At 38.3% G+C, this 25,094-nt stretch overlaps 1 protein-coding gene across 5 annotated transcripts in view; it reads left to right on the forward strand.

Annotated features, from left to right (window-relative positions):
* The first annotated feature begins 12,549 nt into the window (after positions 1–12,549).
* The window catches only part of LOC106058960 (multiple epidermal growth factor-like domains protein 6), a 69,961-nt gene continuing 57,416 nt past the window's right edge, over positions 12,550–25,094 (forward strand). For 2 of the 5 annotated variants that reach the window (XM_056004028.1, XM_056004026.1), the window contains exons 1-3: positions 12,550–12,890; positions 15,482–15,608; positions 18,712–18,947. In XM_056004028.1, the coding sequence (XP_055860003.1) occupies positions 12,827–12,890; positions 15,482–15,608; positions 18,712–18,947 (427 nt within the window). In that variant the 5' untranslated portion in view covers positions 12,550–12,826. The remainder of the gene's footprint in view (positions 12,891–15,481; positions 15,609–18,711; positions 18,948–25,094) is intronic. The other 3 variants (XM_056004025.1, XM_056004027.1, XM_056004029.1) reach the window with 2 other exon arrangements.

Raw genomic sequence — 25,094 nt, forward strand, 5'->3', positions numbered from 1 at the left:
AGTGGATATCTGGAGTTAAAGAGTATCATGTAATAATTGTTGGTATTGGTGAAACCTTTAGTGAGCCAACCAACAACCCAGATCAAAACAATCACGTGACCCTGACAAAAAGTACACGCTGAATGCTGTTGATTATATTTGATCAAAGATGTGAGGCGATCACAATAAACATAAATGTCAGACTTATTATATTTGATCAAAGATGTGAGGCGATCACAATAAACATAAATGTCAGACTTAGTTATTATATTTCTAAGCTCTGGCCTACAGGGTTCACTGGAACCGCCTATGTCCTCACTTTCCCACAGGGTTCACTGGAGCCGCCTATGTCCTCACTTTCCCGCAGGGTCACTCTCTCGCCTATTTCGCTGCTATCGCTACCAGTACAGGGACACAATCTTTGCGGCTCTCTACCTTCTGGTTGTCTTAAGAACATCTGCTTGAACAAAAAAGCAGAACTGTCTTTTAATCAAACGACCCGTCCACTGTTTCTTCCCCTGACATCATCCTGACCAGACAGTCCTCTATTGGTGGGTAGTCCACTGGCGATGTTTCCTTCTGTAACTCTAGGTCAAGACATATCAAACCAACTTCTACTTCTGTTTCTCCTTTCAATAGGCCTTTCTCGCTCTTCTCAAAAAAAAACAACAACAACAATTTACTATTATTATTTTTTTAGTACAATAAATTATTATAAATATTTTTTAGAAGGACTTAGTCATAGCTTAAAAAGTCAAGAAATAAAATTCACAACTAAATATTGAGATAATGAGTAAATCAATGTTTTGCTGTTACAGTAATAAACAGTTTTTGTTGTCAAGGTTACAGTGTTAGATTCATACTGTGTCTACTGTGATCTATTTGAGAACAATAACTTTTAAAATAAAGTAACTTAAAAGCAAACCCATTGTAATTTAAAATCAGGAAGACACATTGAAGTGTGAACACAAATTATGGGCGTATGTTGGCATGTCAATCAAGTCAGACAATACAGTTCTACTTCCTTCTTTTTACAATCATAAACGTGACAAGTTTATTTAACTCTGGTCAGTCTGTTCAATCGCAATCTGAAAATATTTTTGGAAAATAATAAACATTTCTGTAAGATTTATTCTAAGAAGACCCTAACATTATAAGTTCTTTATACATCCATTTCACAAAAATATAATTTAGATGTAAATGTAACAATTACAAATAACAATAATATTGAGAAGTATATATATATATAAATCCATATGTTTATCTAGAAATGCAAATAGCTAGAGACTTAAACTCTACTAAGTAATCATTTGGTTTTCCTAGGCTGATTACGGCAACCCTTTGCATGCTGGCATTGCACTAAGAAAGAATAAGTTCTAACAATAATTTAATAAAGCTATTCTGATAACAAGTTAATCAAGAGTAGATTACATAACGAATCAATATATATAATACCATCATGTTTTATTACGGTATTTTTTTGTCATTGAAAACGCCATAAAATATTAATAACTTTATTTGAAATAAATAGTAAAATTATTCATTAGTGTATTTTTCACGTGTTAGACTTAATTACGAACAAATTACATGAATATAAAATATAATGTTGCATACTTTTTTTTTCTAGATATAACTTAAAAAGTATCGATAACACGCATTAGAAATAAATAAGGGCGGCTGTCATTTTGATTTCATAGGTAGAACTAGTTTTTCGCAGTATGAAGTAAAAGACATAACAAGATCTAGTTGCAAGGGCTTAACATATAAGAACTGTTGGCTTTATTTTTATTCACCGACTTTTATACCAGGGACTGTGCTATAAATACCAACAGTGACCTATTTTTTTTTTCCTTATCTCTTTCCAAAAGCTCCCACTAGTAAAACGTCACACGGTGCAATAATCGAGATATATATAATTTATGACCTTCCTGACCAATTCTTTCTGAAACAAGGATACTATCAATGTACTCATGTATTTGCAGAGAGTAGTACAATGTAATTCTTAACGGATCCACAACTTTTGAGTGGGTGGGAGGCGATTTTTTTTTCAAACCCTAGCCTTAACACCCAGTAAACTTAACCCTGTATAAACACACACACACAGCTAGAAGAGTGGCCAGAAGAGTGGCCAGGGTGAAAGAGCGCCAAACCAACAAAAATCTGAGAGAAGAAGCAGACCTATCTGCAACTGACCTAACCCACCCATGCCACGTATGCGGCCAGCTTTTTAAAGCGAGGATTGGACTTTACAGTCATCTTCGAGTCCATAGGAAATGAGAAATTTTGTTCACCTTCGATCACGAAGGAGGAGCTATATATATATATATATATATATATATAGGAGCTATATATATATATATATATATATATATATATATATAGGAGCTATATATATATATATATATATATATATATATATATATATATATATATATATATATATATATATGAGAAAAAAGATCTATATTGCAATTCAAGCAGTGTCTCTGAACTTTCTCCTGACAGCTAAGGTGTCTGGGGGAGCAACTCTTCAACGGACATTGTGGAGCAGCCTCAACGCCTAACGATCTCTTGGATTCTTAACTGCAGAAAAACTTTCTCCTGACATCTACAGCTTATTATTCATCCTATTAAAAAAAGGCAGGTCAAATTGAGTCAAATAAAGTCACGTGGGGGCAATGGCTGATACTGAAGTGTGAGTGACGATCGAGGCACAAGCAGCGTAAGTAAATCTTTATAAGGCGTATTTATCGTCATATTATCTTCGTGTTAAGAGACGCTTCTTGTTCTAGGCTTCTTTTAGTCAGAATAAGACGCCAACAGAAGGATGATTAAATGCTCTTTGGATATTCAACCTTTTGATGCGCGCACATTGTTAAATATTTTTAAGAACCTTTTAATAACCATGGGTCATTTCCGGTTAGTTTTTCATAAAGTAGCAAATAATAGTTTAGGCTTATCAATAATAGTTTAGGCTTATCAATAATAGTTTAGGCTTATCAATAATAGTTTAGGCTTATCAATAATAGTTTAGGCTTATCAATAATAGTTTAGGCTTATCAATAATAGTTTAGGCTTATCAATAATAGTTTAGGCTTATCAATAATAGTTTAGGCTTATCAATAATAGTTTAGGCTTATCAATAATAGTTTAGGCTTATCAATAATAGTTTAGGCTTATCAATAATAGTTTAGGCTTATCAATAATAGTTTAGGCTTATCAATAATAGTTTAGGCTTATCAATAATAGTTTAGGCTTATCAATAATAGTTTAGGCTTATCAATAATAGTTTAGGCTTATCAATAATAGTTTAGGCTTATCAATAATAGTTTAGGCTTATCAATAATAGTTTAGGCTTATCAATAATAGTTTAGGCTTATCAATAATAGTTTAGGCTAATGAAGGAACCCCATCAAAACTGAGTTGGGGGAGAGAAGCCTATAAGTTTCCAGAGATCACCTTTCAAAACTCCTGACAGTTACGTTTTTTCACCTTTACCCTTTTCCGACATACTCCATTGCCCCTTACAGTTACGTAACAATACAACTGTATAATAAAAAAAAAAACAAGGTTACAATGACCTTGAAGGTGGCCTCTTGACCTAAGTTACTGACACTTTTGGATCGTGCTTTACACGAGACACAACGCTAGGGAATGAATGACATCACTTAGAAAACAAAATGTAAGAATTCTTTTACACAATTGTAAAACATCGGCTTAATAAAGTTTAAATATTTTTTTTTTGTTTTATTGTTTTAAATAAAGAAAAAGATTTTTTTCGGGGTAAAACGCTCTTTCAAACCTATGTCTAACAGCAACACCCAAACTTGGGGAAGACCTAAGGAGTCAAAATTGAGGACAAATCAAGAGACATTGATCCTAGTCTGTTTGTATCACACAGTGCTACACCCTCGCAGGGCTATTCACCCATAATTGTATAGGCACTTGCACTTTGCATGAGAGAACTGCTGTGTGGGCGACATAGTTCCGACAATAGCTGATGCCCAGTCATTCATTTCATTTCCATGAGATAATCAGAGTCGCTTCGGGTCTAAAGGAAGCAATATATATATATATATATATATATATATATATATATATATATATATATATATATATATATATATATATATATATATCATGGGCGTAGCCAGGATTTTTTTTCGGGGGGGGGGGTTTGGGGGGGGAGAAAAAATTCACCCCCCCGACCCCCCCCCCCCCCCCGCGAAAAAAAATTATATGTATTTATGTGTGTGTGTGTACATAATCTTTATTACATTCTGACCCTTCATTCTTTCGGAAGACGTTTATTGTGCCCTAGAATAGGTTCTTCCATGAGTTAGGGAAAAAATTGTAGATTCCCCGATATTACTAGCAAAGGGGTCTGGGGGAGCGCTAGGAGCTCCCCCAGCGCGGGGCGAAGCCCCGCCTCCAAGCACTATTTATGATATTGAAAACCAACAAAATGCATATTCTGAGGTATCTACAGTGCATTTTCCTGCTATTAAAAAGTTCTATTTAAAAAACCTAATGTGCTATTCTTACTGACTTAGACCCTCCCACGCCGTTCGGAGCATTTGAGGTCAAGCAGTTTCCATAAAAATCTGTCACTGGTAATGTCTGAAGCCTCGTCCCACCTACCATGAGGACCTCCATGAATGAGTGGCGTCAAGTTGTACTAGGATATCATTGCAACTCTTCTTTTGCGTAATTCATTTTGTCGGAGAACATGTCCCGCAAACCTCATGCGTCGTTCTCTCACAATCTTACTAAGGGGTCGACTCCCAGTTCGGCATAGGATTTCCTTGATTTAGATCCGATCTCTATAACTGACTCCTGAAATCTGTCTTAGCCATCTTTGTTGAGCTATATTTAGTGTTTTTCGATTTCGGCAGATGACTATTCACTGCAGTTTATTAATGGAGCCCTGCCACTGGTAAAAATGTGTAACCTCTCTTGAATACGCTCTTGGAATTAAGTGACTGTAGTTTGCTTTAGATTTTATATCGAAAAGAGAAGTTTTATCGTCAAAATCTTCTGTTGGAGTTTTTTCACCTCAAAATGCTCTGTAGGGGGATCTTAGACTCAAAACCATCTAGAGGGGTTTTAAACTTTAAAAAAAAAGCCATCTGTAGAAGAAACTCAAAACCCCGATTGGCTTGGCTACGCTCAAATAATTTTAGTGTGTAATTTGCTTTTTTTTTTATATTGAAGATGTATTTTTAGCACCAAACCCCTCTGAATGGGGGTTTAAACTCAAAACCCCTTTCGGCAACGCTCATAGCATTTTGAGGGCATAATTTGCTTTTTTTCTTACACTGAAGATGGCGGGGGGTTTAAACTCAAAACCCCTTTGACTACGCTCATAGATTTTAGAGTGAGTAATTTTCTTTTAATTATATTGAAGAGGTACTTTTTAGCTTCAAACTCCATTGGAGGGGAGTTTAAACTCAAAACCCCATAGACTACACTCATAAAATTTTTAGTGTATAATTTGCTTTTTTTTATTATTAAAAAGAAATATTTTTTACCAAAACTGAGTCAAAACCCATTTAGCTACGCTCATAACATTTTGAGTGCGTAATTAGCTTTTTTTTATATTAAAGAGGGGATTTATCGTAAATTTTAGACGGGGTTTTAAAATCAAAATCTTCCTTAACTGTGCTCTTGGAATTAGGGGATTTTCGTTTGCATTTTTTTTTGTTTTGTTTTATAGAAGAGGGGGAGTTAACTTCAAAAACCCCAGGTAGGGGGTTTAAAACTCAAAACCCCTGGTAGGGGGTTTTAAACTCAAAACCTTTGGTAGGGGGTTTTAAACTCAAAACCCCTAGTAGGGGTTTTTAAACTCGAACCCCTTTGGTAGGGGTTTTTAAACTCAAACCCCCCTGGTAGGGGTTTTTAAACTCGAACCCCCCTGGTAGGGGGTTTTAAACTCAAAACCCCTTTGGTTGTGCTAGGGCAAGTGATGGTTTAGTATTAAAATCTCACCTAAAATAAACAAAATCAAAGCAAAAAATCAGTCACTAAATTCCGAATCCCCCCCTAAGGGGGGGGGGATTTCATTTCGGGGGGGGGGGGGGGGGTTGAACCCCAAGAACCCCCCCTGGCTACGCCCATGATATATATATATATTATTTATTATTGTTATCATCTAAATTATTTTATTTTTTTATAACAAGACATGCTTTAGGAGATAAAAAAAAAATGAACTCCCAAATTTGGAGCATAACAATTTCAGCGGCTTCCGAAAGGGGAAAAGCCGTATGGCTCTTCTGTCCGTCCGTCCGTCCCGTTAAAATCTCAAAAACTAGTAAAGATAGAAAAAAAATCGATATAAATATATGCTTCTATTTTTTTACAACTATTCAATACTAATAGTAAAAAATAAAGGAGACTATATTTCTAAAGGAGAAGAAAAATAATATATTATTTACACTTTTATACAATTACATTTAACCAAAAGAAAACCTTTCCCCTTTTAGAAAACAATTAAACCTATTAGATAATCATTTTGTTGCAACATTTAGACCCTGTTCAGGTTGAACTATATTGTCATAACTATTAGTTCATTGAATACATATGAATATGAACAATGTAATAATAATGGTAATAACATTAATAAATCTCCTTATTTTGTGATATCATATCATGAGTTGGATGGACTATAAGTAACTATGGGTAACACTTTCGATATGTACACGTCTCTTCTGTTTGTAAAGGTCAAGACAGGGTTCTGGTTGTTGATAGTTTCTAGTTTAGAGTTTCGGATATTCATGCTGCAAATGTTCAAACCTGCCGTTTTACCTTCCTAATAGGACCACTTCGGGGGGCCCATTTAGAGTTTATGTTACGAAACCAACGTCTTTCTGACCTTAGATTTTTGAGAGTGCTTCATTGTATCCGAAAAACAAAACAATTTTTGTTCTTACAATTTTGTTCTGGCAACTAAAAAAAAAAAAGAAGTTTCTAAAGTTTGTAGATGTTTTTGTCTTGAGTTTTCCATGTTATATATTTCTTTGCTTTTGTTCTCTAAAAATACTTCTGCCTAAGCAGACGTCATACATTATACGTACACAAGCAATAGCAAAGTAATCATTCACAACAGACACATACAATAACATGGCGCAATAGATAAAAGAAAGAAAAGCTTTGGTTTGCAAATAAAAACGTGTTATTGCATTGTGGAAACAAGTCTTTCACGAGACTGCACTTAATACATTGGAACAGTGTTTCCCAACATTTTCCTTAACGGAACATTTCGCACATTCAGAGTATTTAGAGGAACATTTCGCACATTCAGAGTATTTAGAGGAACATTTCGCACATTCAGAGTATTTAGAGGAACATTTCGCACATTCAGAGTATTTAGAGGAACATTTCGCACATTCAGAGTATTTAGAGGAACATTTCGCACATTCAGAGTATTTAGAGGAACATTTCGCACATTCAGAGTATTTAGAGGAACATTTCGCACATTCAGAGTATTTAGAGGAACACTTTGCTTATTTTTAAGAGAAATTAAATTCACGCGGTGGCCGACTAGTTAATTATTCCATTAGTTTGTGGAACACGAAGGTTTGGGAAACACTGGATAAGACTATGTAGATATAGATCTTAAGTTTTATAGTTTGTGACTCCCACTTTTTTTTTCGGCTACAGTAGAAAGGAGAAAGAGGAACACTGTCTGATTAAGATGGAAAAGAAAAGGGTTATTTCAAGGGGGGGGGGTATGGGTGGACACAAAGAAAAATTAAGCTAGTGTCGACCGAAGAAAAACCTTTTGTTCAATTAGTTCAGTGTTTCGAAAACGTATACAGGTAGTTCGCCCCTCCCGAAAAAGCAATTGTTCGCTTCCTCCTTTAGCAAGTTGGTGGCCTGGGGTGCGCTGTAGACTCGTATATAAATATGCACATGTGTATATATAGAAAGTTACATTGACAGATAAATAGATATACAGATGGAGATTATATATATATATATCATGGGTGTAGCCAGGACTTTTTTCGGAGGAGGGTTGGGGGGGTGTCTTCCCCCCCCCCCCCCGTAAAAAAATTATATGTATGTATGTGTGTGTGTGTGTACATAATCTTTATTACATTTTGACCCTTCATTCTTTAGGAAGACGTTTATTGTGCCCTAAAATAGGTTCTTCCTTGAGTGAGTGGAAAAATTGTAGACTCCTCACAATTGACAGCAACGGGGTCTGGGGTATCGCGGGGTGGAGCCCCGCCGGCAAGCACTATTTTTGGTATTGAAAGCTAACAAAATGCGTATTCTGAGGTATCTACAGCGCATTTTCCTGCTATTAAAAAGTTTTATTTCAAAAACCTAATGTGCTATTCTTACTGACTCAGACAGCCCCCCCCCCCCGCGCCGCTCGGCGCATTTGCCGTCAAGCTGCTTCCATAAAAATCTGTCACTGGTAATGTCTGAAGCCTCTTCCCACCTGCTCTGAGGACCTCAATGAATGTGTGGCAACTCTTATTATGCGTAATTCATTTTGTCGGAGAACATGTTCCGCAAACCTCATGCGGCGCTCTGTCACAATCTTACTAAGGGGTCGACTCCCAGTTCGGCATAGGATTTCCCTGATTTAGACCCGATCTCTATAACTGACTCCTAAAATCTGTCTTAACCATTTTTGTTGAGCCACATTTAGTGTTTTTCAATTTCGGCAGATGACTATTCACTGCACTTTATTAATGGAGCCCCGCCACTTGTAGAAATGTGTAAACTCTCTTGAATACGCTCTTGGAATTAGGTGACTGTAGTTTGCTTTCGATTTTATATCGTAAAGGGAAGTTTTATTGTCAAAATCATCTGTTGGGGGTTTAAAACTAACAAATCTCTGTAGTTGTGTTTTTTTTTTGTGTTGTTTTTTAAATTCAATTCCCCATTTAGCTACTGTCATGGTAACTGTAGTTTGCTTTAGAATAATATATGAAGATAGAGGTTTCCCACCTCAAAACGCTCTGTAAGGGGATTATAAACTCAAAAGCATCTGGAGGGGTTTAAAACTTTTTCAAAAAGTCATTTGTAGGAGTGGGGTTTAGTCTCAAAACCCCCAATGGGTTTTGCTACGCTCAAATAATTTTAGTGTGTAATTTGCTTCTTTTATATTAAAGAGGTATTTTTTTAGCATCAAACCCCTCTGAAGGGGGGTTTAAACTCATAGAATTTTGAGTGTGTAATTTGCTTTTTAAATATTGAATAGGGGGTTTATCGTAAATTTTGGAGGGGGTTTTAAAATCAAATTATTCCTTAACTGTGCTCTTGGAATTTGGGGATTGTCGTTTGCATTTTTGGTTGTTTTTTTTTTTTTTTGTTTTATAGAAGAGGGAGATTTAACTGCGAAAACACATAGTAGGGGGTTTTAAAGTCAAAACCACCTGGTAGGGGGTTTTAAACTCAAAACCCTCTAGTAGGGAGTTTTAAGCTCAAAAACGTTTGGTTGTGTTGTAAGGTAGTCTTTCCAACGTATGCTCATTATAAGTTGAAGGGAATCTTTGATAGAAGCACTCGAGGAGCCTTGGATGTCTCATACAGGGGCAACTACGTCTGAGAGTCATACCAATGAGTAGTTAGAACCAATGCTTTATAGACATTGGTAGACGAAGACATCTATTCCGTCATACTCTCGTTTGGAGATGTCCAAAAGCGTTTTTAGACTAAGTCAGACAGTTGTCTATTGTGACTGGAGATTTCGGAAAAGAGACACAAATATGCTAACGATGGAGACATATACAGCCTGATTACCAGACTATGGCACTTTTACATAACTGCCGAAGGTCTTGTCATGTTAACCAAAAAAGGTAATGAACTCCATTTTTGTACAGAGCACTATAGTTTTTAGTCTCTGAGGAGTATCTTACTAAAATTTTAAAAGAAACAGTTCAAGCGATGCTTGATAACTTCTCAACACTAGACCAAGTTAAGGACGTCAAACGAAAAACTAAAAAAACATGAAGCTCTGATGCTCTTCCAGCAGAAATCCTTAAAATGGATGAGCTTGTTATTCATAATCACATTTCTGTACAAAGTAAAGGCGACACATCTGACTGCTTTATCATGGCATTTCTTTACTTTCACAAGTGAGAAAAATGTTTTCCAGAATACTCCTTTCAAAGTAAAGTTCCCTTTTCAGCCTTGTGGTTTATAGGTCAGATGTTGTAAAGGTCATCTGCTTCTGTGTTAACGAGGGTATCATGTGGCCATCACAACAACTAACCGCTTTTACTTTCTCCAACTACTGTAAGGTACCATTAGAGCTGGGTGGACTCAGAGACGCCCAAAGATCCCGAAATTGAAAATCCCAGTCTTCAACTAGATTCGAACCCGGAATCGCCGGTTCGGAAGCCAAGCGTTTTACCGCTCAACCACCGCGGCTTAGAAAACTCTTTACTGACTGATTAAATTTCATAGTAAGCGACGTTTCTCTGAGAGTCAGTGTGGCTTGGAGTTGGTAAAGGCATATTTGACTGTTTGGACATAAGATTTGTTCATCATAATAATAGAAATCAAACTTTTTTAAAAATCTATGTATCGTGGAAATTCTGTATCAGCGTCTTTAAAACAAGCCAGTTCTATTGCTCCCAGGATAATATTATCGAATTTTTAAAATAATATATTTTTTTTAGCTTTTTCATTGCTGATAAAAATAAACTTTAGGCTGCTGTAACCATTTCGTGACGAGAATGATTCGATTTAATATATTATATCACAAATACAAGAGAAGAAATACATGTGAAATATTTAGTTCAGTACGATATCATAAGATCTCTTATATCTTTCAACTTATTTCTCACCCTAATCTTATCGACTTTTACCATAACCATTAGTCCGTTGGACAATTGGGGAACTACACAAGATTTGTCGACCTTCTTTCTCCATTCCTCTCTGTCTTTTGCCTTAGTAAGAACCTCTTTCAATTGCAGGCCCGTCAATTCTTTTAGGTTGTCTTCCCATCGCTTTCTCTGTCTAGCTCTACTTCTTTTTACTAGTACTGTTCCCTGTAGGAAGGTCTTTGCGAGCCCCGAAGACCTTGTAATATGGCCATAGATTTTTAGCTTACTTTTTTCACGATAGTTAGCAGGTCATCATGGGGTCCAATCGTTTAAGGTAACCCTGTCTCTAATCTCTAGGTTAGTGATGCGGTTTTTAAATGTGATACCTAGGATCCTTCTGTAGCATCTCAATTCCATTGCTAGGATCCTCTTCTCTAGCTTTGCAGTCAGCGCCTATACAAATGTGGCCATGACCAGTGAGCGCATCAGTCTAATTTTGGTGCCGAGGGTTAAGCCTTTGTCTTTCCATATTATTTTAAGCTTTGAAAGGGCTGCTGTGGACTGTGCTATTCGAGTCAGTAGTTCAGGTTTCGTTCCCTCATCTGAGACATAGCTCCAAGGTATTTGAAGCTGCTAACACTAGTCAGCCTTTCCCCTCCAATACTGATGTCTCTTTTAAAGCCCTGCTGGCTATTGGGTCATCATTTGGTTTTTCTCGACATTTATTTGCATGCCATACGCTGCGGAAGTTTTGTCTTTACGCATCACCAGGTCAGCTAGTTCTTCTTATGTCCCTGCTAGGCCATCAATGTCATCTGCGAAGCGCAAGTTAGTGATTCTTCTTCCTCCAATTCTTACAGTACCGTCATAGCCCTCGAGAGCATCTTCCATTATTCTTTGAAAGAAGATATTGAAAAGTGTTGGTGAGAGTAGGCAGCCTTGTCTTACTGCAACTGTGGGTTTAAACCAGTCCCCATTATTATTGTTGAAGTAAACCGCACTGATTACCTTCTTGTAGACTATAGAGCATTATTGCCGGATACAAATCGGCCTAAGGACATAGACCCTAACAAGACCATGCATACTTTTACGCTATATTCATGTCATTCATGCCTACTCTTATACGATGTAGAAGAATAATCGTGTATTATCTTATAAAGTACAGACGTTCATTCAAACGAGGAGATAATTCCCTCCTACACGTATCCATGTGTTAATCTAATCATACATGTTAATTAGATACTTAAACTCTGCTAAGTTATTGGTTTCGTTAGCTGATTCAGGCAACCTTGTTGTAAGCTCTAATGGATACAAGGAAGAAGGGTAACTTAGAATAAGAACTATGCCTTTATTGATGTTTTTTTTTTTTTGAGTATTTTATTACGTGTATGTTTTTTCATTAGTTACTTATGGTCCTAAGGCTTTGATCCTGAATAAAATGATGTATACTCTTAATCCATAGTGCTAAATAAAATGATGTATACACTTAATCCATAGTGCTAAATAAAATGATGTATACTCTTAATCCATAGTGCTAAATAAAATGATGTATACTCTTAATCCATAGTGCTAAATAAAATGATGTATACTCTTAATCCATAGTGCTAAATAAAATGATGGCTTCTCTTCAGGCATTTCTCTGAACAATCACTTAAGTTGCCCAATGTTTCTCTTCAAACGTGAAACACAATACCAGGAATCGAAATACAAGACGAAGTTAAGAAACATCTGAAAAACTGTGTCACGTATGAAAAGTCACAGCACATCTGTGTATGTGTGTGTAAAGAGATGGATATGTGACTTGTATAAGTGCATGTGTTGTGTTCTCTCCATGTAGAGAGATGGAGTTGATAGACCGTAACGTTTATGTCTTACATCCAGACTAAAACAAAGCAAGCATTGTCCAGCCACTTTGACGGTTCATCTAAAAAGGAGACATGGTGCATGTCATTATTCACACAATTGAAGTCCAAGCTTAATAAACCATACTTGATAATTAGTTTATCGCTAATTATTGTAATTCAAGCAGATGATATGTCTTTTTTGAAATATGCAGAATAAAAATGTATTGGATTTATAGTGTTCTCTGGTTCAGTTCCGTGCCTCTGGTTAGCTTGTCTTTCACTGGTAAGTTTAAGATTTCACTGAAATTCTCTTTATAAAATATGCTGTTGTTTTTATAGAAATGATGAGCCATGATGCGGAGTCACGGACGTACAACTGGTTTATTATGCAATAGAACTAAGATAAAAGTACAGTCCGTAGGCAAATAAATATCCAACAATGATAAATGAATGTCTAACAGAACAAATATCTCGACTCAATCTTATCTTATATAATACAGACGTTACTTCAAAAAAGAAGATGATTACGTCCTACGCGTCATGCATTTAGTCATGCATATTAACCAATGACTTAAATTCTGCCAAGTCACTGGTTTTCGTGGCTAGGTCAGGCAACCCATTCCATGCTCTAATAGCACTAGGGAGGAAGGTGTATTTGTACAAATTTGTCCTAGCATATGGGACGAGGAATGTGCAATGGAATTCTCCATTGACTGTAGTATATCTCAAGAAACTCTTATTTCCGTCTCAACTAGGATTGATCATACTTGTGCTAGAACTGGAGAATAAACAACTAAATATTAATAAATCTCCAATCAAGGTTATTTCAATCACCATTCCATCTCAACTTACTTAATTCTACTTCGCTTTGTCTCTCTTTCTAACCTTGAATAAGATTAAACAATATGGGTATCTCCGGTATGAAGTGAGTGCCTCTTAAAATATAGAATTTTAAATAATTGTAATTATGGGTGTGTTTACGCTGGCACCCTTTCAGCAAATGAAATAGTTTCCATTTTTATAATATTAATGTATGTAACTTACTTAGTGGGTATGTACAGTAATATAATAAAATCATTTTTACAAAATCACAAACAAAAAATCACTTTCATATTGTTTACAGGTGAATTATATTATTATTATTATTATTTTTATTATATTACAATTATTGTTATAAAAATATAATACATTAGAATTTAATGAGACGCTTTATTAACATTGTAAGAGTTACCGTAATTTGATAGAGTTCCTACTACTGTAACAAGATTTAAATTGAATTGTTATTCTGTATTTTTTATAAATATACCAGAAAAATAAAGAAAGAACAATACATTTATATTGATTAAATAATGTCAGAATCTTAAACATTTCCATTCCCACAGACCACATATTTTTCTTCCATTACAAGAGCCCGTTTAGGCACATGTTGGTCGTGGCCCTGTCGCAAAAAGAAACCTTCGCCACTGATGTTAAGTAAAGTAAAGTTCCCCTTTCAGACCTAGTGGTCTATAGGGCAGATGATGTAAAGGTCATCCGTTTCTGTGGCCTACGGTTAACAAGGGTGTCATGTGGCCATCACAGCGACCAACCGCCTTTACTTTTCCAACAGCCACGGCGCCTCCCTTTCCCACTAATGTGACCAAAGGAATGCAGCTGCCGATACAGACTGAGACCAGCGGCGTCGCAGACTGTACAAGGTTGTAACACTGTTCTCGACAGGGTCACCGGCTCCTGATTTTTTACTCCCGAAGTTTTTTTAATGTATGACTATAGCCCTAGGGTAGCAGAGGTATTGATTCAGAGTTTTCCTTCTCCAAGACGGGTAGGCAGCCTAGGGTTGCGACTAAATACAACCCTCCATTGCCCGAAGCTTACATTTTTAGGCCCAAGTTTCTCGCATTTTCCCATTTCTTCTCTCAGTAATAACAATTGAGCCGGATACAATTTTTGAGCCAGGAGTTGGACTGGTTTTTCTAGACGCTTCGTGACACTTGCCAATGCGGAAGCATTCACCACGTAATTAAGTACTTCTATCAATTACTAGCTCCAGCAATAACAACTTAACGAAGCCTGCACCTTGCCATTGCCTTAATATTAGTGGTGGCTAAGTGGTAAAGGAAATTGGAACCGAAAATATTCGAGTTTGAATATTGTTGTAAACTTGTCCCCCCCCCCCCCCCGACTGACCATTTTTCCCCACGTGAGATCTTTTTGAATTGTTGTTTATGTTTGGAGGCGAAACTGACCTGAGCGAGTGTGTTGAGGAAAAAGGAACTGGAGTTATGATCGTGGATTTCTCAACGGAGGATTGTTTTTTTTCTTAAATCGGTTTTGTGAATAGTTGTATGTACATTTTGATTAGGAGGAGTGTGCAATTGTTTCGATTATTCGGATTATTGACTGTTCGTAGTAGATTGTGCTTCTGCAACGAGAAGAATATCGGCGACCTGACAATCGGTGAGTTAACTATCTTTAGCCTACTCCAAAGTCGTAACAATATTTTTGAATCCATGATGGCTGAGATTTAAAACGTAACAACGTTCATGTATCCTCCAAGCTCTGCTGGCTGCCTGATATTAGTTGGGGAGAGTCCAAGATGTAAGTCGTTGTACTCGCCAAACGACATTCTTGTAATCTGTCGGTCATATGGTTATATATACTGATTACAGTACACTATGCAAATCTTATTTAGTGGTGGATCTTATGTAAATGACTGTTTGAGTGAACCAATATATTTCAAGTTTACAATTACTTCAAATACTGAGCATATATTTTTAATTTAAATCCTCTCAGCTCATCTGAATATTATTATATGCTTGTTTGCACGTTATTAGAGTGTGTTAGAAAATGATTTTACAGACATATTTTTTCTAGAATGCGGCGAAGAACTGTCTGCTCCGTACGGAGACATTGTCTCCCCTGATTATCCCAGCTCTTACCCAGATAATGCACTGTGCAATTGGCTTATCACAGTTCAAGAGAATGATACGATAAATCTGAGGTGAGGGCTACTTTATATCTTCATATCATTATATGCGAAAAATTCCTTGAAATCTCCCAAACTTATTAAAATCTCCTGAAAACTCATAAAAATCTCCTGAAAAATAGACAAAATGGTAAACGCCAAAATCCTACGCGCGATAAAAAAAAAGGCATTGTCAGCTTTCATGTAAAAAAAAATGTAATAATCAGGCGAATTTTCACCTGAATCGGAAGTTCCAATACTTTATTTACTTTTATAGTTACTGGCATATAAATATGCCATATGTTGCAAGGCTCGTAAAGTAAAGTTAATTTGATCGCAATTTTGTACTTAGTAAAGAATGAATACAATGCAAAGTCGAATTTTTTTCTAATACAAAATCTTAATTTTCACTTATTACAGGTATTCCAACCTAGAGTAGGCCCCGCGCAATCAGTTTGGCGTAGGGCCCCGCAATTGTTAGGACCGGCCCTGGTTGCCTGAGCCAGCCAGTGACTTGGCAGAATTTAGGTCATTGGTTAATATGCATGACTAAATGCAAGACGTGTAGGACGAAATTATATTTTTTAAAGTAACGTCTGTTATTATAAGATAAGATAAGATTAGTATTATTACTATATTATCATTATTATTATTGTATAAAGAATAACTTTTATTTATAGCATTAACACCCATGGATATAAAGACAAGTTACAACTTTTTAAGGACTTCTAATATATGTCTTATTATGGAATTCATCTCAGGTATTGGTTGTCAAGGATATAACTTTCTCGATGGGGAAAAGACAAAATAATGAAAGAATTTTACAATACAAATTTGAGAATTAAAATGTTCAGTATCTGGTATTTTTTGTAAAGTTATATTGAAAATGAACTATTTTTGCACATAGCTTATATTAACTCACTCTGTTTGTCCGTCTTTCTGTCTGGTAATAAGTTTGAACATGTTTTTTTTTCCCATTTCCCATTCTCGGATCAAGCTAAAACATTGCATAATTACTCATTAAACCTGACAACACATGTATCAGTCAAAAAATTAAACAATCAGTTGATTATTTGTTAGTTTTTAATGATTTGTTTGATGTGGAAATATGGGGAAGAAATGCTACTTGATTTTGACACATTTTTTTCTCCCACTTTTTAATCTCGTTGAATTTTTGCAGAATTTTTCATAGTCGGTAACAATTTAAGAATCAATAAAAAAAAAACAACTAGTTAATCATTTAGTACTAATTAATTTGAATTAACTTTATTTTATAAAGCATAAAGAGACATAAACCCCTTAATTTTTAGATAAATGGTAGTACTTAGCGGTTCCTTCCCTTACATATACTTTATATCCCAAAAGTATTGTTTTTCTTTATTAATTGTTTTATATAATTTATTTTAAAGTAAGAAAGAGAACATAGATTCTAGATTTTAAAAATAACTTTTCTTCGGGAAGTTCGGGGTAATAATATTACATTTTCTATGCAACACGTGTACTAAATGTGTTTTATTTTTTACTGGGGATCTGACTTTATTCAATTTATGTTTCATTATTTCCTACTTAAATCTTGAAATTATTTATCTCTTTATAATTTATGTTTTAGATGACTTCTAGAAATATTGATTGTATAACATAACCCATTTAAACCTTGATTAGAATCTTTTTTTGTTATGTTCATCTATTTTCCACCTGTTGATGTATCAGGTCTGTTATATCAGACAGCTCATCTAACCCTGTCGGTAAATATGTTTTCGTGAAACACACAAAAGGTCTTGGGTTCGCACCTAGGTGAACTCTGAATTTCGGGATTTTCAGGAAGACCCTGAATCCACTCGATTCTATTGGTGGAGAAATATACTAGAAAATTGAATCCAAAGATGTTTCACGATTTTCAACGTATATCTCGATTCACTCCTATCCAATAGCTGTCGTCATTCTGTAGTCTAATTGTCACAACACAAGATGTCGTGGTGCCAGGGATTTTACTTGAATTAAAATAGTTGAATAAATGACGATCTAGGAATCACAATAAAAGATTCTTTGCTAAAACACAACTCTGGAACTTTATTTAAATATAAAACGTAAGTACAGCTTATGTACAAGTTACAGATCAACAAGTATAAATAACATTACAAAGGCTTTAAATCAGAGCTCATAGAAACGTGACTATCTACTAGGAGATTCTTTCATCGACTGCCCTTCTTTTTCCCTCGTCAATTCTCTGGCGCTAACTCTTTTAAAAAAATGTCTTTATTTATTTTCAAATCAACCAATAGATTTGCAACATCATAATTACGTCTCGGGTAAAACCTGAGGCGCTGTCAAGGGTCTAGATTTGTGGGGTAATTCCTGAGGCTCAGTCAAGGGTTTATATTTCTATTTACACATAAGCTTTTAAATGTGAAATATACAAATAAATCTACAATGGCATCTGTGACACTAATATATCTTCGTGCCTTGTTTCATCAGTCCTTGCCCTCTGATATGCACATGCTATCTATCCTTTTAACAAGTAAAATACAGAAAGTGCTTTAAATAAAACAACACTAACCTTATATCAGAGGCAGAATTCTACATTTCCAACATTATCTCTAAATACTGTACGATTTATTTCCCTATTTTAATATAAGAAAAGTTAATTACCTATTTATAATTAATTAATTCGTTTACTTTTTTTAAATTCATTCATGTTTTGTTAGGAGCAACCAATAACTGGGCAAGTTTCAATGTGATCCGAGAGTGGCAGAAACAGCGTGTTGTACCAGACAGACAGATCTTATCTTATAGAATACAGACGTTACTTCCAAAAAGAAGATGATTACGTCTTACGCGTCATCCATTCAGTCATGTATATTAACCAATGAATTAAATTCTGTCAAGTCACTGGTTTTCCTGGCTAGCTCAGGCAACCCATTCCATGCTCTAAAAGCACTAGGGAAGATGGAGTATTTGTACAAATGTGTCCTAGCATGAGGAATGTGCCTTTATCTTTGTTTGAGTTATTAAAAGCTTTGTAAATATAACAAGTTAGTCAAAGTGCAAATAGTACATCAGTCAACACACTCGCACTCAATAACATCATCCTTAAAGTTTACGTTTGAAAATAAAATGGAAATAATTCTTATGTTCCCAGATTTCGTCACCTAGATTTAGAAAGATATCCAAACCAAAATTGTAAAGACTACATCATGGTCTACGATGGTGCTAGTACGGCTTCCCCAATCATTGGGCTTGCTTACTGCGGTTACAGCGATCCCGAGGAGACTCAGAACATTAGGATTAAATCTACAAGTAACCACCTGTACCTGGTGTTTCGTTCCGACAACGACACGTCTACTGCTGGTTTTAGTGCTTTTTACTGGGTAAAAGGTAATAATGTGGCCTATATTAGGGTATTCAATGTCTGCGGCAGGTGTGACTGTAGGCCGATTGGACCAATTTCTGCAAATTGCAGGGGTCTTGGAATTTACAGTTAGCATAGCACATAGCATATTTAGTGTATCGTACAATAGACGTAGCTTTATTTAGCGCATATTGAGTTTGAGTTGCTTTCTTTACATGTTGTTTAATAAAGGTTGATATTGTTACGTATTTCTGAATCTTCTGGCTAGATGTATTAGTTGGCACACAAATAAAAACACTGTAAAGAACTTGACGACTAAACTTTCAGTTTCATATAACTTTAATGACTATTAACTCTAACAATTCGTTACTGTTACATGTAGCGTAGAAGACTGTACAATATCTGTCAGTTTACAGTTAGCTATACTTCGTTGCATCTCATCTCTTCACTTCGTTGCAATTTCATCTCTTCTCAACTTGCACCGAGTCGTATTCCACAGAACAGACCAACGACACACTTCCCAGTGTCGCTCCAGGTCTCCCAAAGCTGAACCAAGTCGTCCTCAAGTCTATCGAATCAGAGCCGCACACGTCTTACATCGACTGTATCGACTGTAACGGCTCAAGTCCACTGTAGTTCGCTGTATAGACTTTAACGACAGTAGTCCACTCCAGTTAACTCTACCCTAGTTAACTTGCATCGAGTCATACACATTTCTCTTCCACTCGGGCCGCACACGTCTTACATCGTCTGTATCGACTGTAACGGCTCACTCACGACTCCATACGACTGACTTTCACATTAACTCTCTGGCTTATATAGAGTCCCTAATCGCTTCTCCAAAGTTGCACAAACACTCCTTGTATCCTCTGGAATAACATGTCAGGAAACGTCACATCCTGTCTTTATTTATACACGTAGATTCCAGAAAACACTCGCTGCAGTGTCATCAAGTCGGGGTCACACGTAGTGACCTTTATCTGTCACTGTTCATTAGTAACTGTCCCCCTACTTAGATCTGTTCGTCCCCTGGAACAATCGTCCCGAGACATGACGTTAAACTGCGCTCCTCTTTCTTTAGCACTTTTGGAGCTCAAAAGTGCCCTACTTCTTTTCTATCATTGTGTCTGCCTCCTCTTTTCCTAAGTCTGCCTTCATTGATCATCACACTGTCTCCTTAACTTTAAATTCTCACTACGTCCTAGACCAGTCCGTTTGCCGTGGACTGCGACGGGTAAGGGGGGATAAAGAGATCCTGGTGTTTGAGTGGTGGCTATCTGAGGATAAACCACAACAACACAATACTTTGGCTCCAAGTTCCCCTAGACCTGAGACCCAGATGGCCCGCTCTGGGTCAACCGGCTGGTCATGCCGAGCTACCAGCATAGGTCGTCGACCTATGCTGGAGGGCGGTGGCTGGAGGGTCAATCAGGGAGCTGCTGTATCGGACACATGTCCGATGTAGCAGCTGACTGAGTATAGCACCTGTGTAGCCCTGGCGGGCTCATTCTGGACATCCGAATGGCCCGTCCCCTTGTTGGACTCGATGGCGGGTGGGGAGCACAGGTGCCGAATTAACCAAAATATATATGGACAAAAAAACACACACAAAACTACTTGCCCCAGACCTATGTCTGGGCAAGAAACGACGAATTGACGATAAAAAAGAGGAGGTCCCAAAAAGCTGTGCCACCTGGCCATCATTTCTGGTGGTTAGATGCACAGAGGAGGGAAAAAGCCTGACCAAGTTGAGCCCTTTTATTATCTATAAGTCAGTAGTGGGAGAGCCCAAGAGTGTGTCTAAGCTACACAAAACAATGGAACTCCTTGTAGAAGTAGACAGCAAGACACACTCTGATGGGCTTTTAAGATGCAGAAGACTCTGTGAACTCCAAGTGGAAGTCATGCCACACAAGAGTCTGAACACCAGCAGAGGTGTAATCAGCTCTAGGGACCTACTGGAATGTTCCGAGAAGGAAATAGTGGAGGGCATTGAAGGAGTCACCCATGCCCGGCGCATTACCAGGCGCAGGGAGGGTGAGGAGGTCAAAACCGCCACTATTATCCTCACATTCGGAACTAGGACACCGCCAGAGTATGTGAAGGCAGGATACCTACGAGTTCCAGTGAGGCCCTACATACCTAACCCCATGAGGTGCTTTAAGTGCCAGGGTTATGGACACGGCGCGGCAGTCTGTAAGAGGAACACTGTGTGTGCCAGATGTGCTGGAGAGGGTCATGAGGACAAGGGCTGCACAGCCCAGTTCAAATGCCCAAACTGTCAAGCTGGCCACTCAGCCTACTCCAAGGACTGCCCTGTGTGGAAACAGGAGGTTGCCGTGCAGGAGTACAAGGCAAGAAACGGATGTACCTTTAGCCAGGCGAAATCGGCTGTACTGGCCCTACCCAAGGGCCAATTCGGCTTGACAAAGACCTACGCCCAGGCTGTTGCTAAGAAAGGAAGATCCATAGCCACACAGACGGACACATTGACCCCACCACCCCCTCCTCCTCCCCCAACTCAGAAGAAAACACCGCCAAAGAACACACCTCTGAAGAAACAAGAAACAAGAAAGCCCTGTTGTCATGCTAAAGAACAGGTTCTCTGTGCTCGCTGATGAGAGCATGGAGACTGAGCAGCATGTCAAAACCAATACTCCGGGAGAACCCGGAGACATCATGTCTGACACAGGTTCTCCTCAGAGAACCCAGCCAGACACCCCAACCTCTACTGAGTTAGAGGTTGACCAACTCCCTAAGGGGAGAAATCAAAGCGGAGAGGATGCCCGAGGTGAGAGAGGAGGAAATAACCTCCGCTCTAACCAGAGGGATCTCCCCTCACCAGAGAGAAAGACTTCCCCCAAAAGGGGGTTGTCCTCCTCTCCATCCAAACCCAAGAATAAAAATACCAAGGTCACTGGAATAAAGGGAAACCCCTCCGGGGGCCTCCCAAGGCCAAATAGCTCCAAGTAGGTCATCTAGAATAAGCCATGGATTCCAGAATTGTACAGTGGAATTGTAGAGGCCTCAAGGCCAATTACGAGGAAATGCAGCTACTGATGGACTCTGAGACTCCTGTAGCCGTCTGCTTACAGGAAACATTTCTAAAAGATTGCATCAGCTTCCGAAGCTACCGTGCTTACACCAAGAATGTTGAGGATGCAGAGAGAGCATCAGGTGGAGTCTGTATCCTTGTGAAGGATAGCATCCCCCATGAGAGGGTAGAACTACAGACCACACTACAGGCCGTAGCAGCTAGGATAACCCTTCACAAGGTTATCACTTGCTGCAGCCTGTATCTACCACCAGGCGCTCCATTAAACCGAACAGACATGGAGGACCTATTGAAACAACTCCCCCGGCCTTATTTAATCCTTGGGGATTTCAATGCCCATAACACCATGTGGGGATCCAACAATACCGACACAAGAGGTCGTATGCTGGAGGATATCTTCCTCCAACATGATTTATGCATACTTAATGATGCATCACCGACCTACTTGCACCCAGGAACTGGATCATTCACATGCATTGACCTCACCGTATGCGTCCCCGGACTTCTGGACGATTTTAAATGGTCAGTTAGCAATGATCTACGGGGAAGTGATCACTTCCCAATCATCATTACTAACAATCTCCCTTCATTGGGACGACCTCAGCGGTGGAAACTGAATAAGGCCGATTGGGAACAATTCCAAAAAAGATGCTCTGAGGATATCACAGAAAATATCCTCCATGAACAGAACCCAGCTGATACCTTTGCTAGCAAGCTACTAAGTATAGCCAGGAAAGTTGTACCCCTAACCTCTGCAAATCCAAAACGGCCTAGCAAACCATGGTTTGATACAGCTTGCAAAAGTGCTATTGGTGATAGGAAAAAACGACTGGCTGCATTTATAAAGAATCCTTCCCAGGAAAACCTAAAGCTATTCAGGATAGCTAGAGCAAAGGCTAGACAAACCATACGGTCAGCCAAAAGGAATTCCTGGAGAAGTTTTGTCGGCAGTCTGGATGCCAAAACTTCTGCTAGAGCGGTTTGGAAGGCAGTAAGGCGAATCAAAGGGAAAGAATCAAATGCAATAGGGCATTTGAAAAACCAAGGACGAACTGTCACGTCCCCCAGAGAAATAGCTGACTGCCTTGCATCCTCAATAGCAGAAAAATCATCCACTGCACACTACACGCCAGAGTTCCAAAAAGTCAAAACCAGGGAGGAAAGACACCCCATTGATTTCAGGTCAGAGAACAATGAAGACTACAACAAACCGTTCTCGCTTGAGGAACTGAGGGAATCGCTGGACAAGTCACATGACACAGCGCCTGGAGAAGACGAAATCCATTACCAGTTCCTCAAGCACCTTCCCGAACCCTCATTGGCAGTCCTACTAAGGGTCTATAACTGTGTGTGGCAAACAGGCGCTTTCCCAAACAGCTGGAGGAAAGCCACAGTTATACCGATACCTAAACCGGGAAGAGACGGCTCTGACCCAGCTAACTATCGACCAATAGCACTAACAAGCTGCATCTGCAAAACCATGGAAAGAATGATTAACAGTAGGCTGGTCTGGTACCTGGAAAGGAATAAAGTGATCTCAAACTACCAGTGCGGATTCCGGCAGGGGCGGACAACAACTGACCACCTGGTAAGGCTGGAAGCTTATATTAGAAATGCATTACTCAGAAGAGAACATCTAGTAGCTGTATTCTTCGATATAGAAAAGGCCTATGACACAACCTGGAAACATGGCATTCTACGTGACCTGGCGCTTATGGGGCTTAAGGGACACCTCCCCCGTTTTGTGGAGGAATTCCTGAAAGATCGAAAATTTCAGGTCCGAGTGGGCAACTCCGCTTCTGACACTCATGACCAGGAAATGGGTGTACCCCAGGGCAGCATTCTGTCAGTCACCCTGTTCAACATTAAAATAAATAGCATCATAAATGCGCTGTCCCCTGGCATAGAGTGCTCTTTGTATGTTGATGACTTTGTCATTCTTACTTATGGGAAAAACATGAACACCTTAGAAAGGAAATTACAGTTATGTTTAAACAAAATTCAGGGTTGGGCAAACTATAATGGTTTCAAATTCTCTGACTCCAAAACAGTTAGTATGCATTTTTGTAATCTAAGGGGGCTCCACCCAGACCCTGAACTATTTATACTCAAAAAGAAGATCCCTGTCGTGAAAACTAAAAAATTTTTAGGCCTCACCTTAGATTCCAAATTTAATTTTCTCCCCCACATTAAGGAACTTAAGAAGAAATGCCAAAAGTCATTAAACATACTAAGAGTACTCAGCCATACGGACTGGGGAGCTGACAGAGATACCTTGCTGCTGCTCTATCGGAGTCTAATTCGATCCAAGCTAGACTACGGATCCATAATATATGGAGCAGCAAGGAAGTCGTACCTAAAAATACTGGAACCAATACAAAATGCTGCCCTGCGTCTCTGTCTCGGCGCGTTTCGTACATCACCTATCCCAAGTCTCCATGTGGAGGCTGGAGAACTCCCCATGGATATAAGAATGAAAAAGCTTGCAATGCAGTATATAGTCAAGCTAAAATCCAACCCCACAAACCCTGCTTTTGACTCCATATTTAACCCCACAGAGGTAGAATTATACAATCGAAGGCCTAACGTCATACAGCCGTTGGGCCTTCGAATGAGAGAACCCATCCAAAATTTAACCCCACCCATTGACCAAATCTCTAAAATAGAAACCCCTCAGAATCCTCCTTCGCTAATGAATAAACCTAAATTAAATTTATCCCTCCTTAATTTCAAAAAAGAAAATACAGACCCAAGCATACTACAAGTCCACTTTAGGGAACTGCAGGAGAGCTACGGAGATTGTGGCACCATCTACACAGACGGATCCAAAATGGAGGGAAAGGTCGCGTGTGCCTGCTCCTTTCGGAACAAAACAATCTCCCGTAGACTCCCCGATGGCTGCTCCATCTTTACGGCCGAATTGCACGCAATATTGCTTGCACTTATGGCCGTAAAAGCATCAGAAAGGAGTAAATTTATAATCTGCTCCGACTCCAAATCTGCATTGCAAGCTTTGGGGCGGATGAAGACTGACATCCCATTGGTACATAAGAGCCTGAAGCTGTTGGACCTAATAACAGCCGACCGTAAGGATGTCACCTTCATCTGGGTCCCCTCC

The sequence above is a fragment of the Biomphalaria glabrata genome, chromosome 11 (assembly GCF_947242115.1).
Source record: "Biomphalaria glabrata chromosome 11, xgBioGlab47.1, whole genome shotgun sequence".
Classification (NCBI taxonomy): domain Eukaryota; kingdom Metazoa; phylum Mollusca; class Gastropoda; family Planorbidae; genus Biomphalaria; species Biomphalaria glabrata.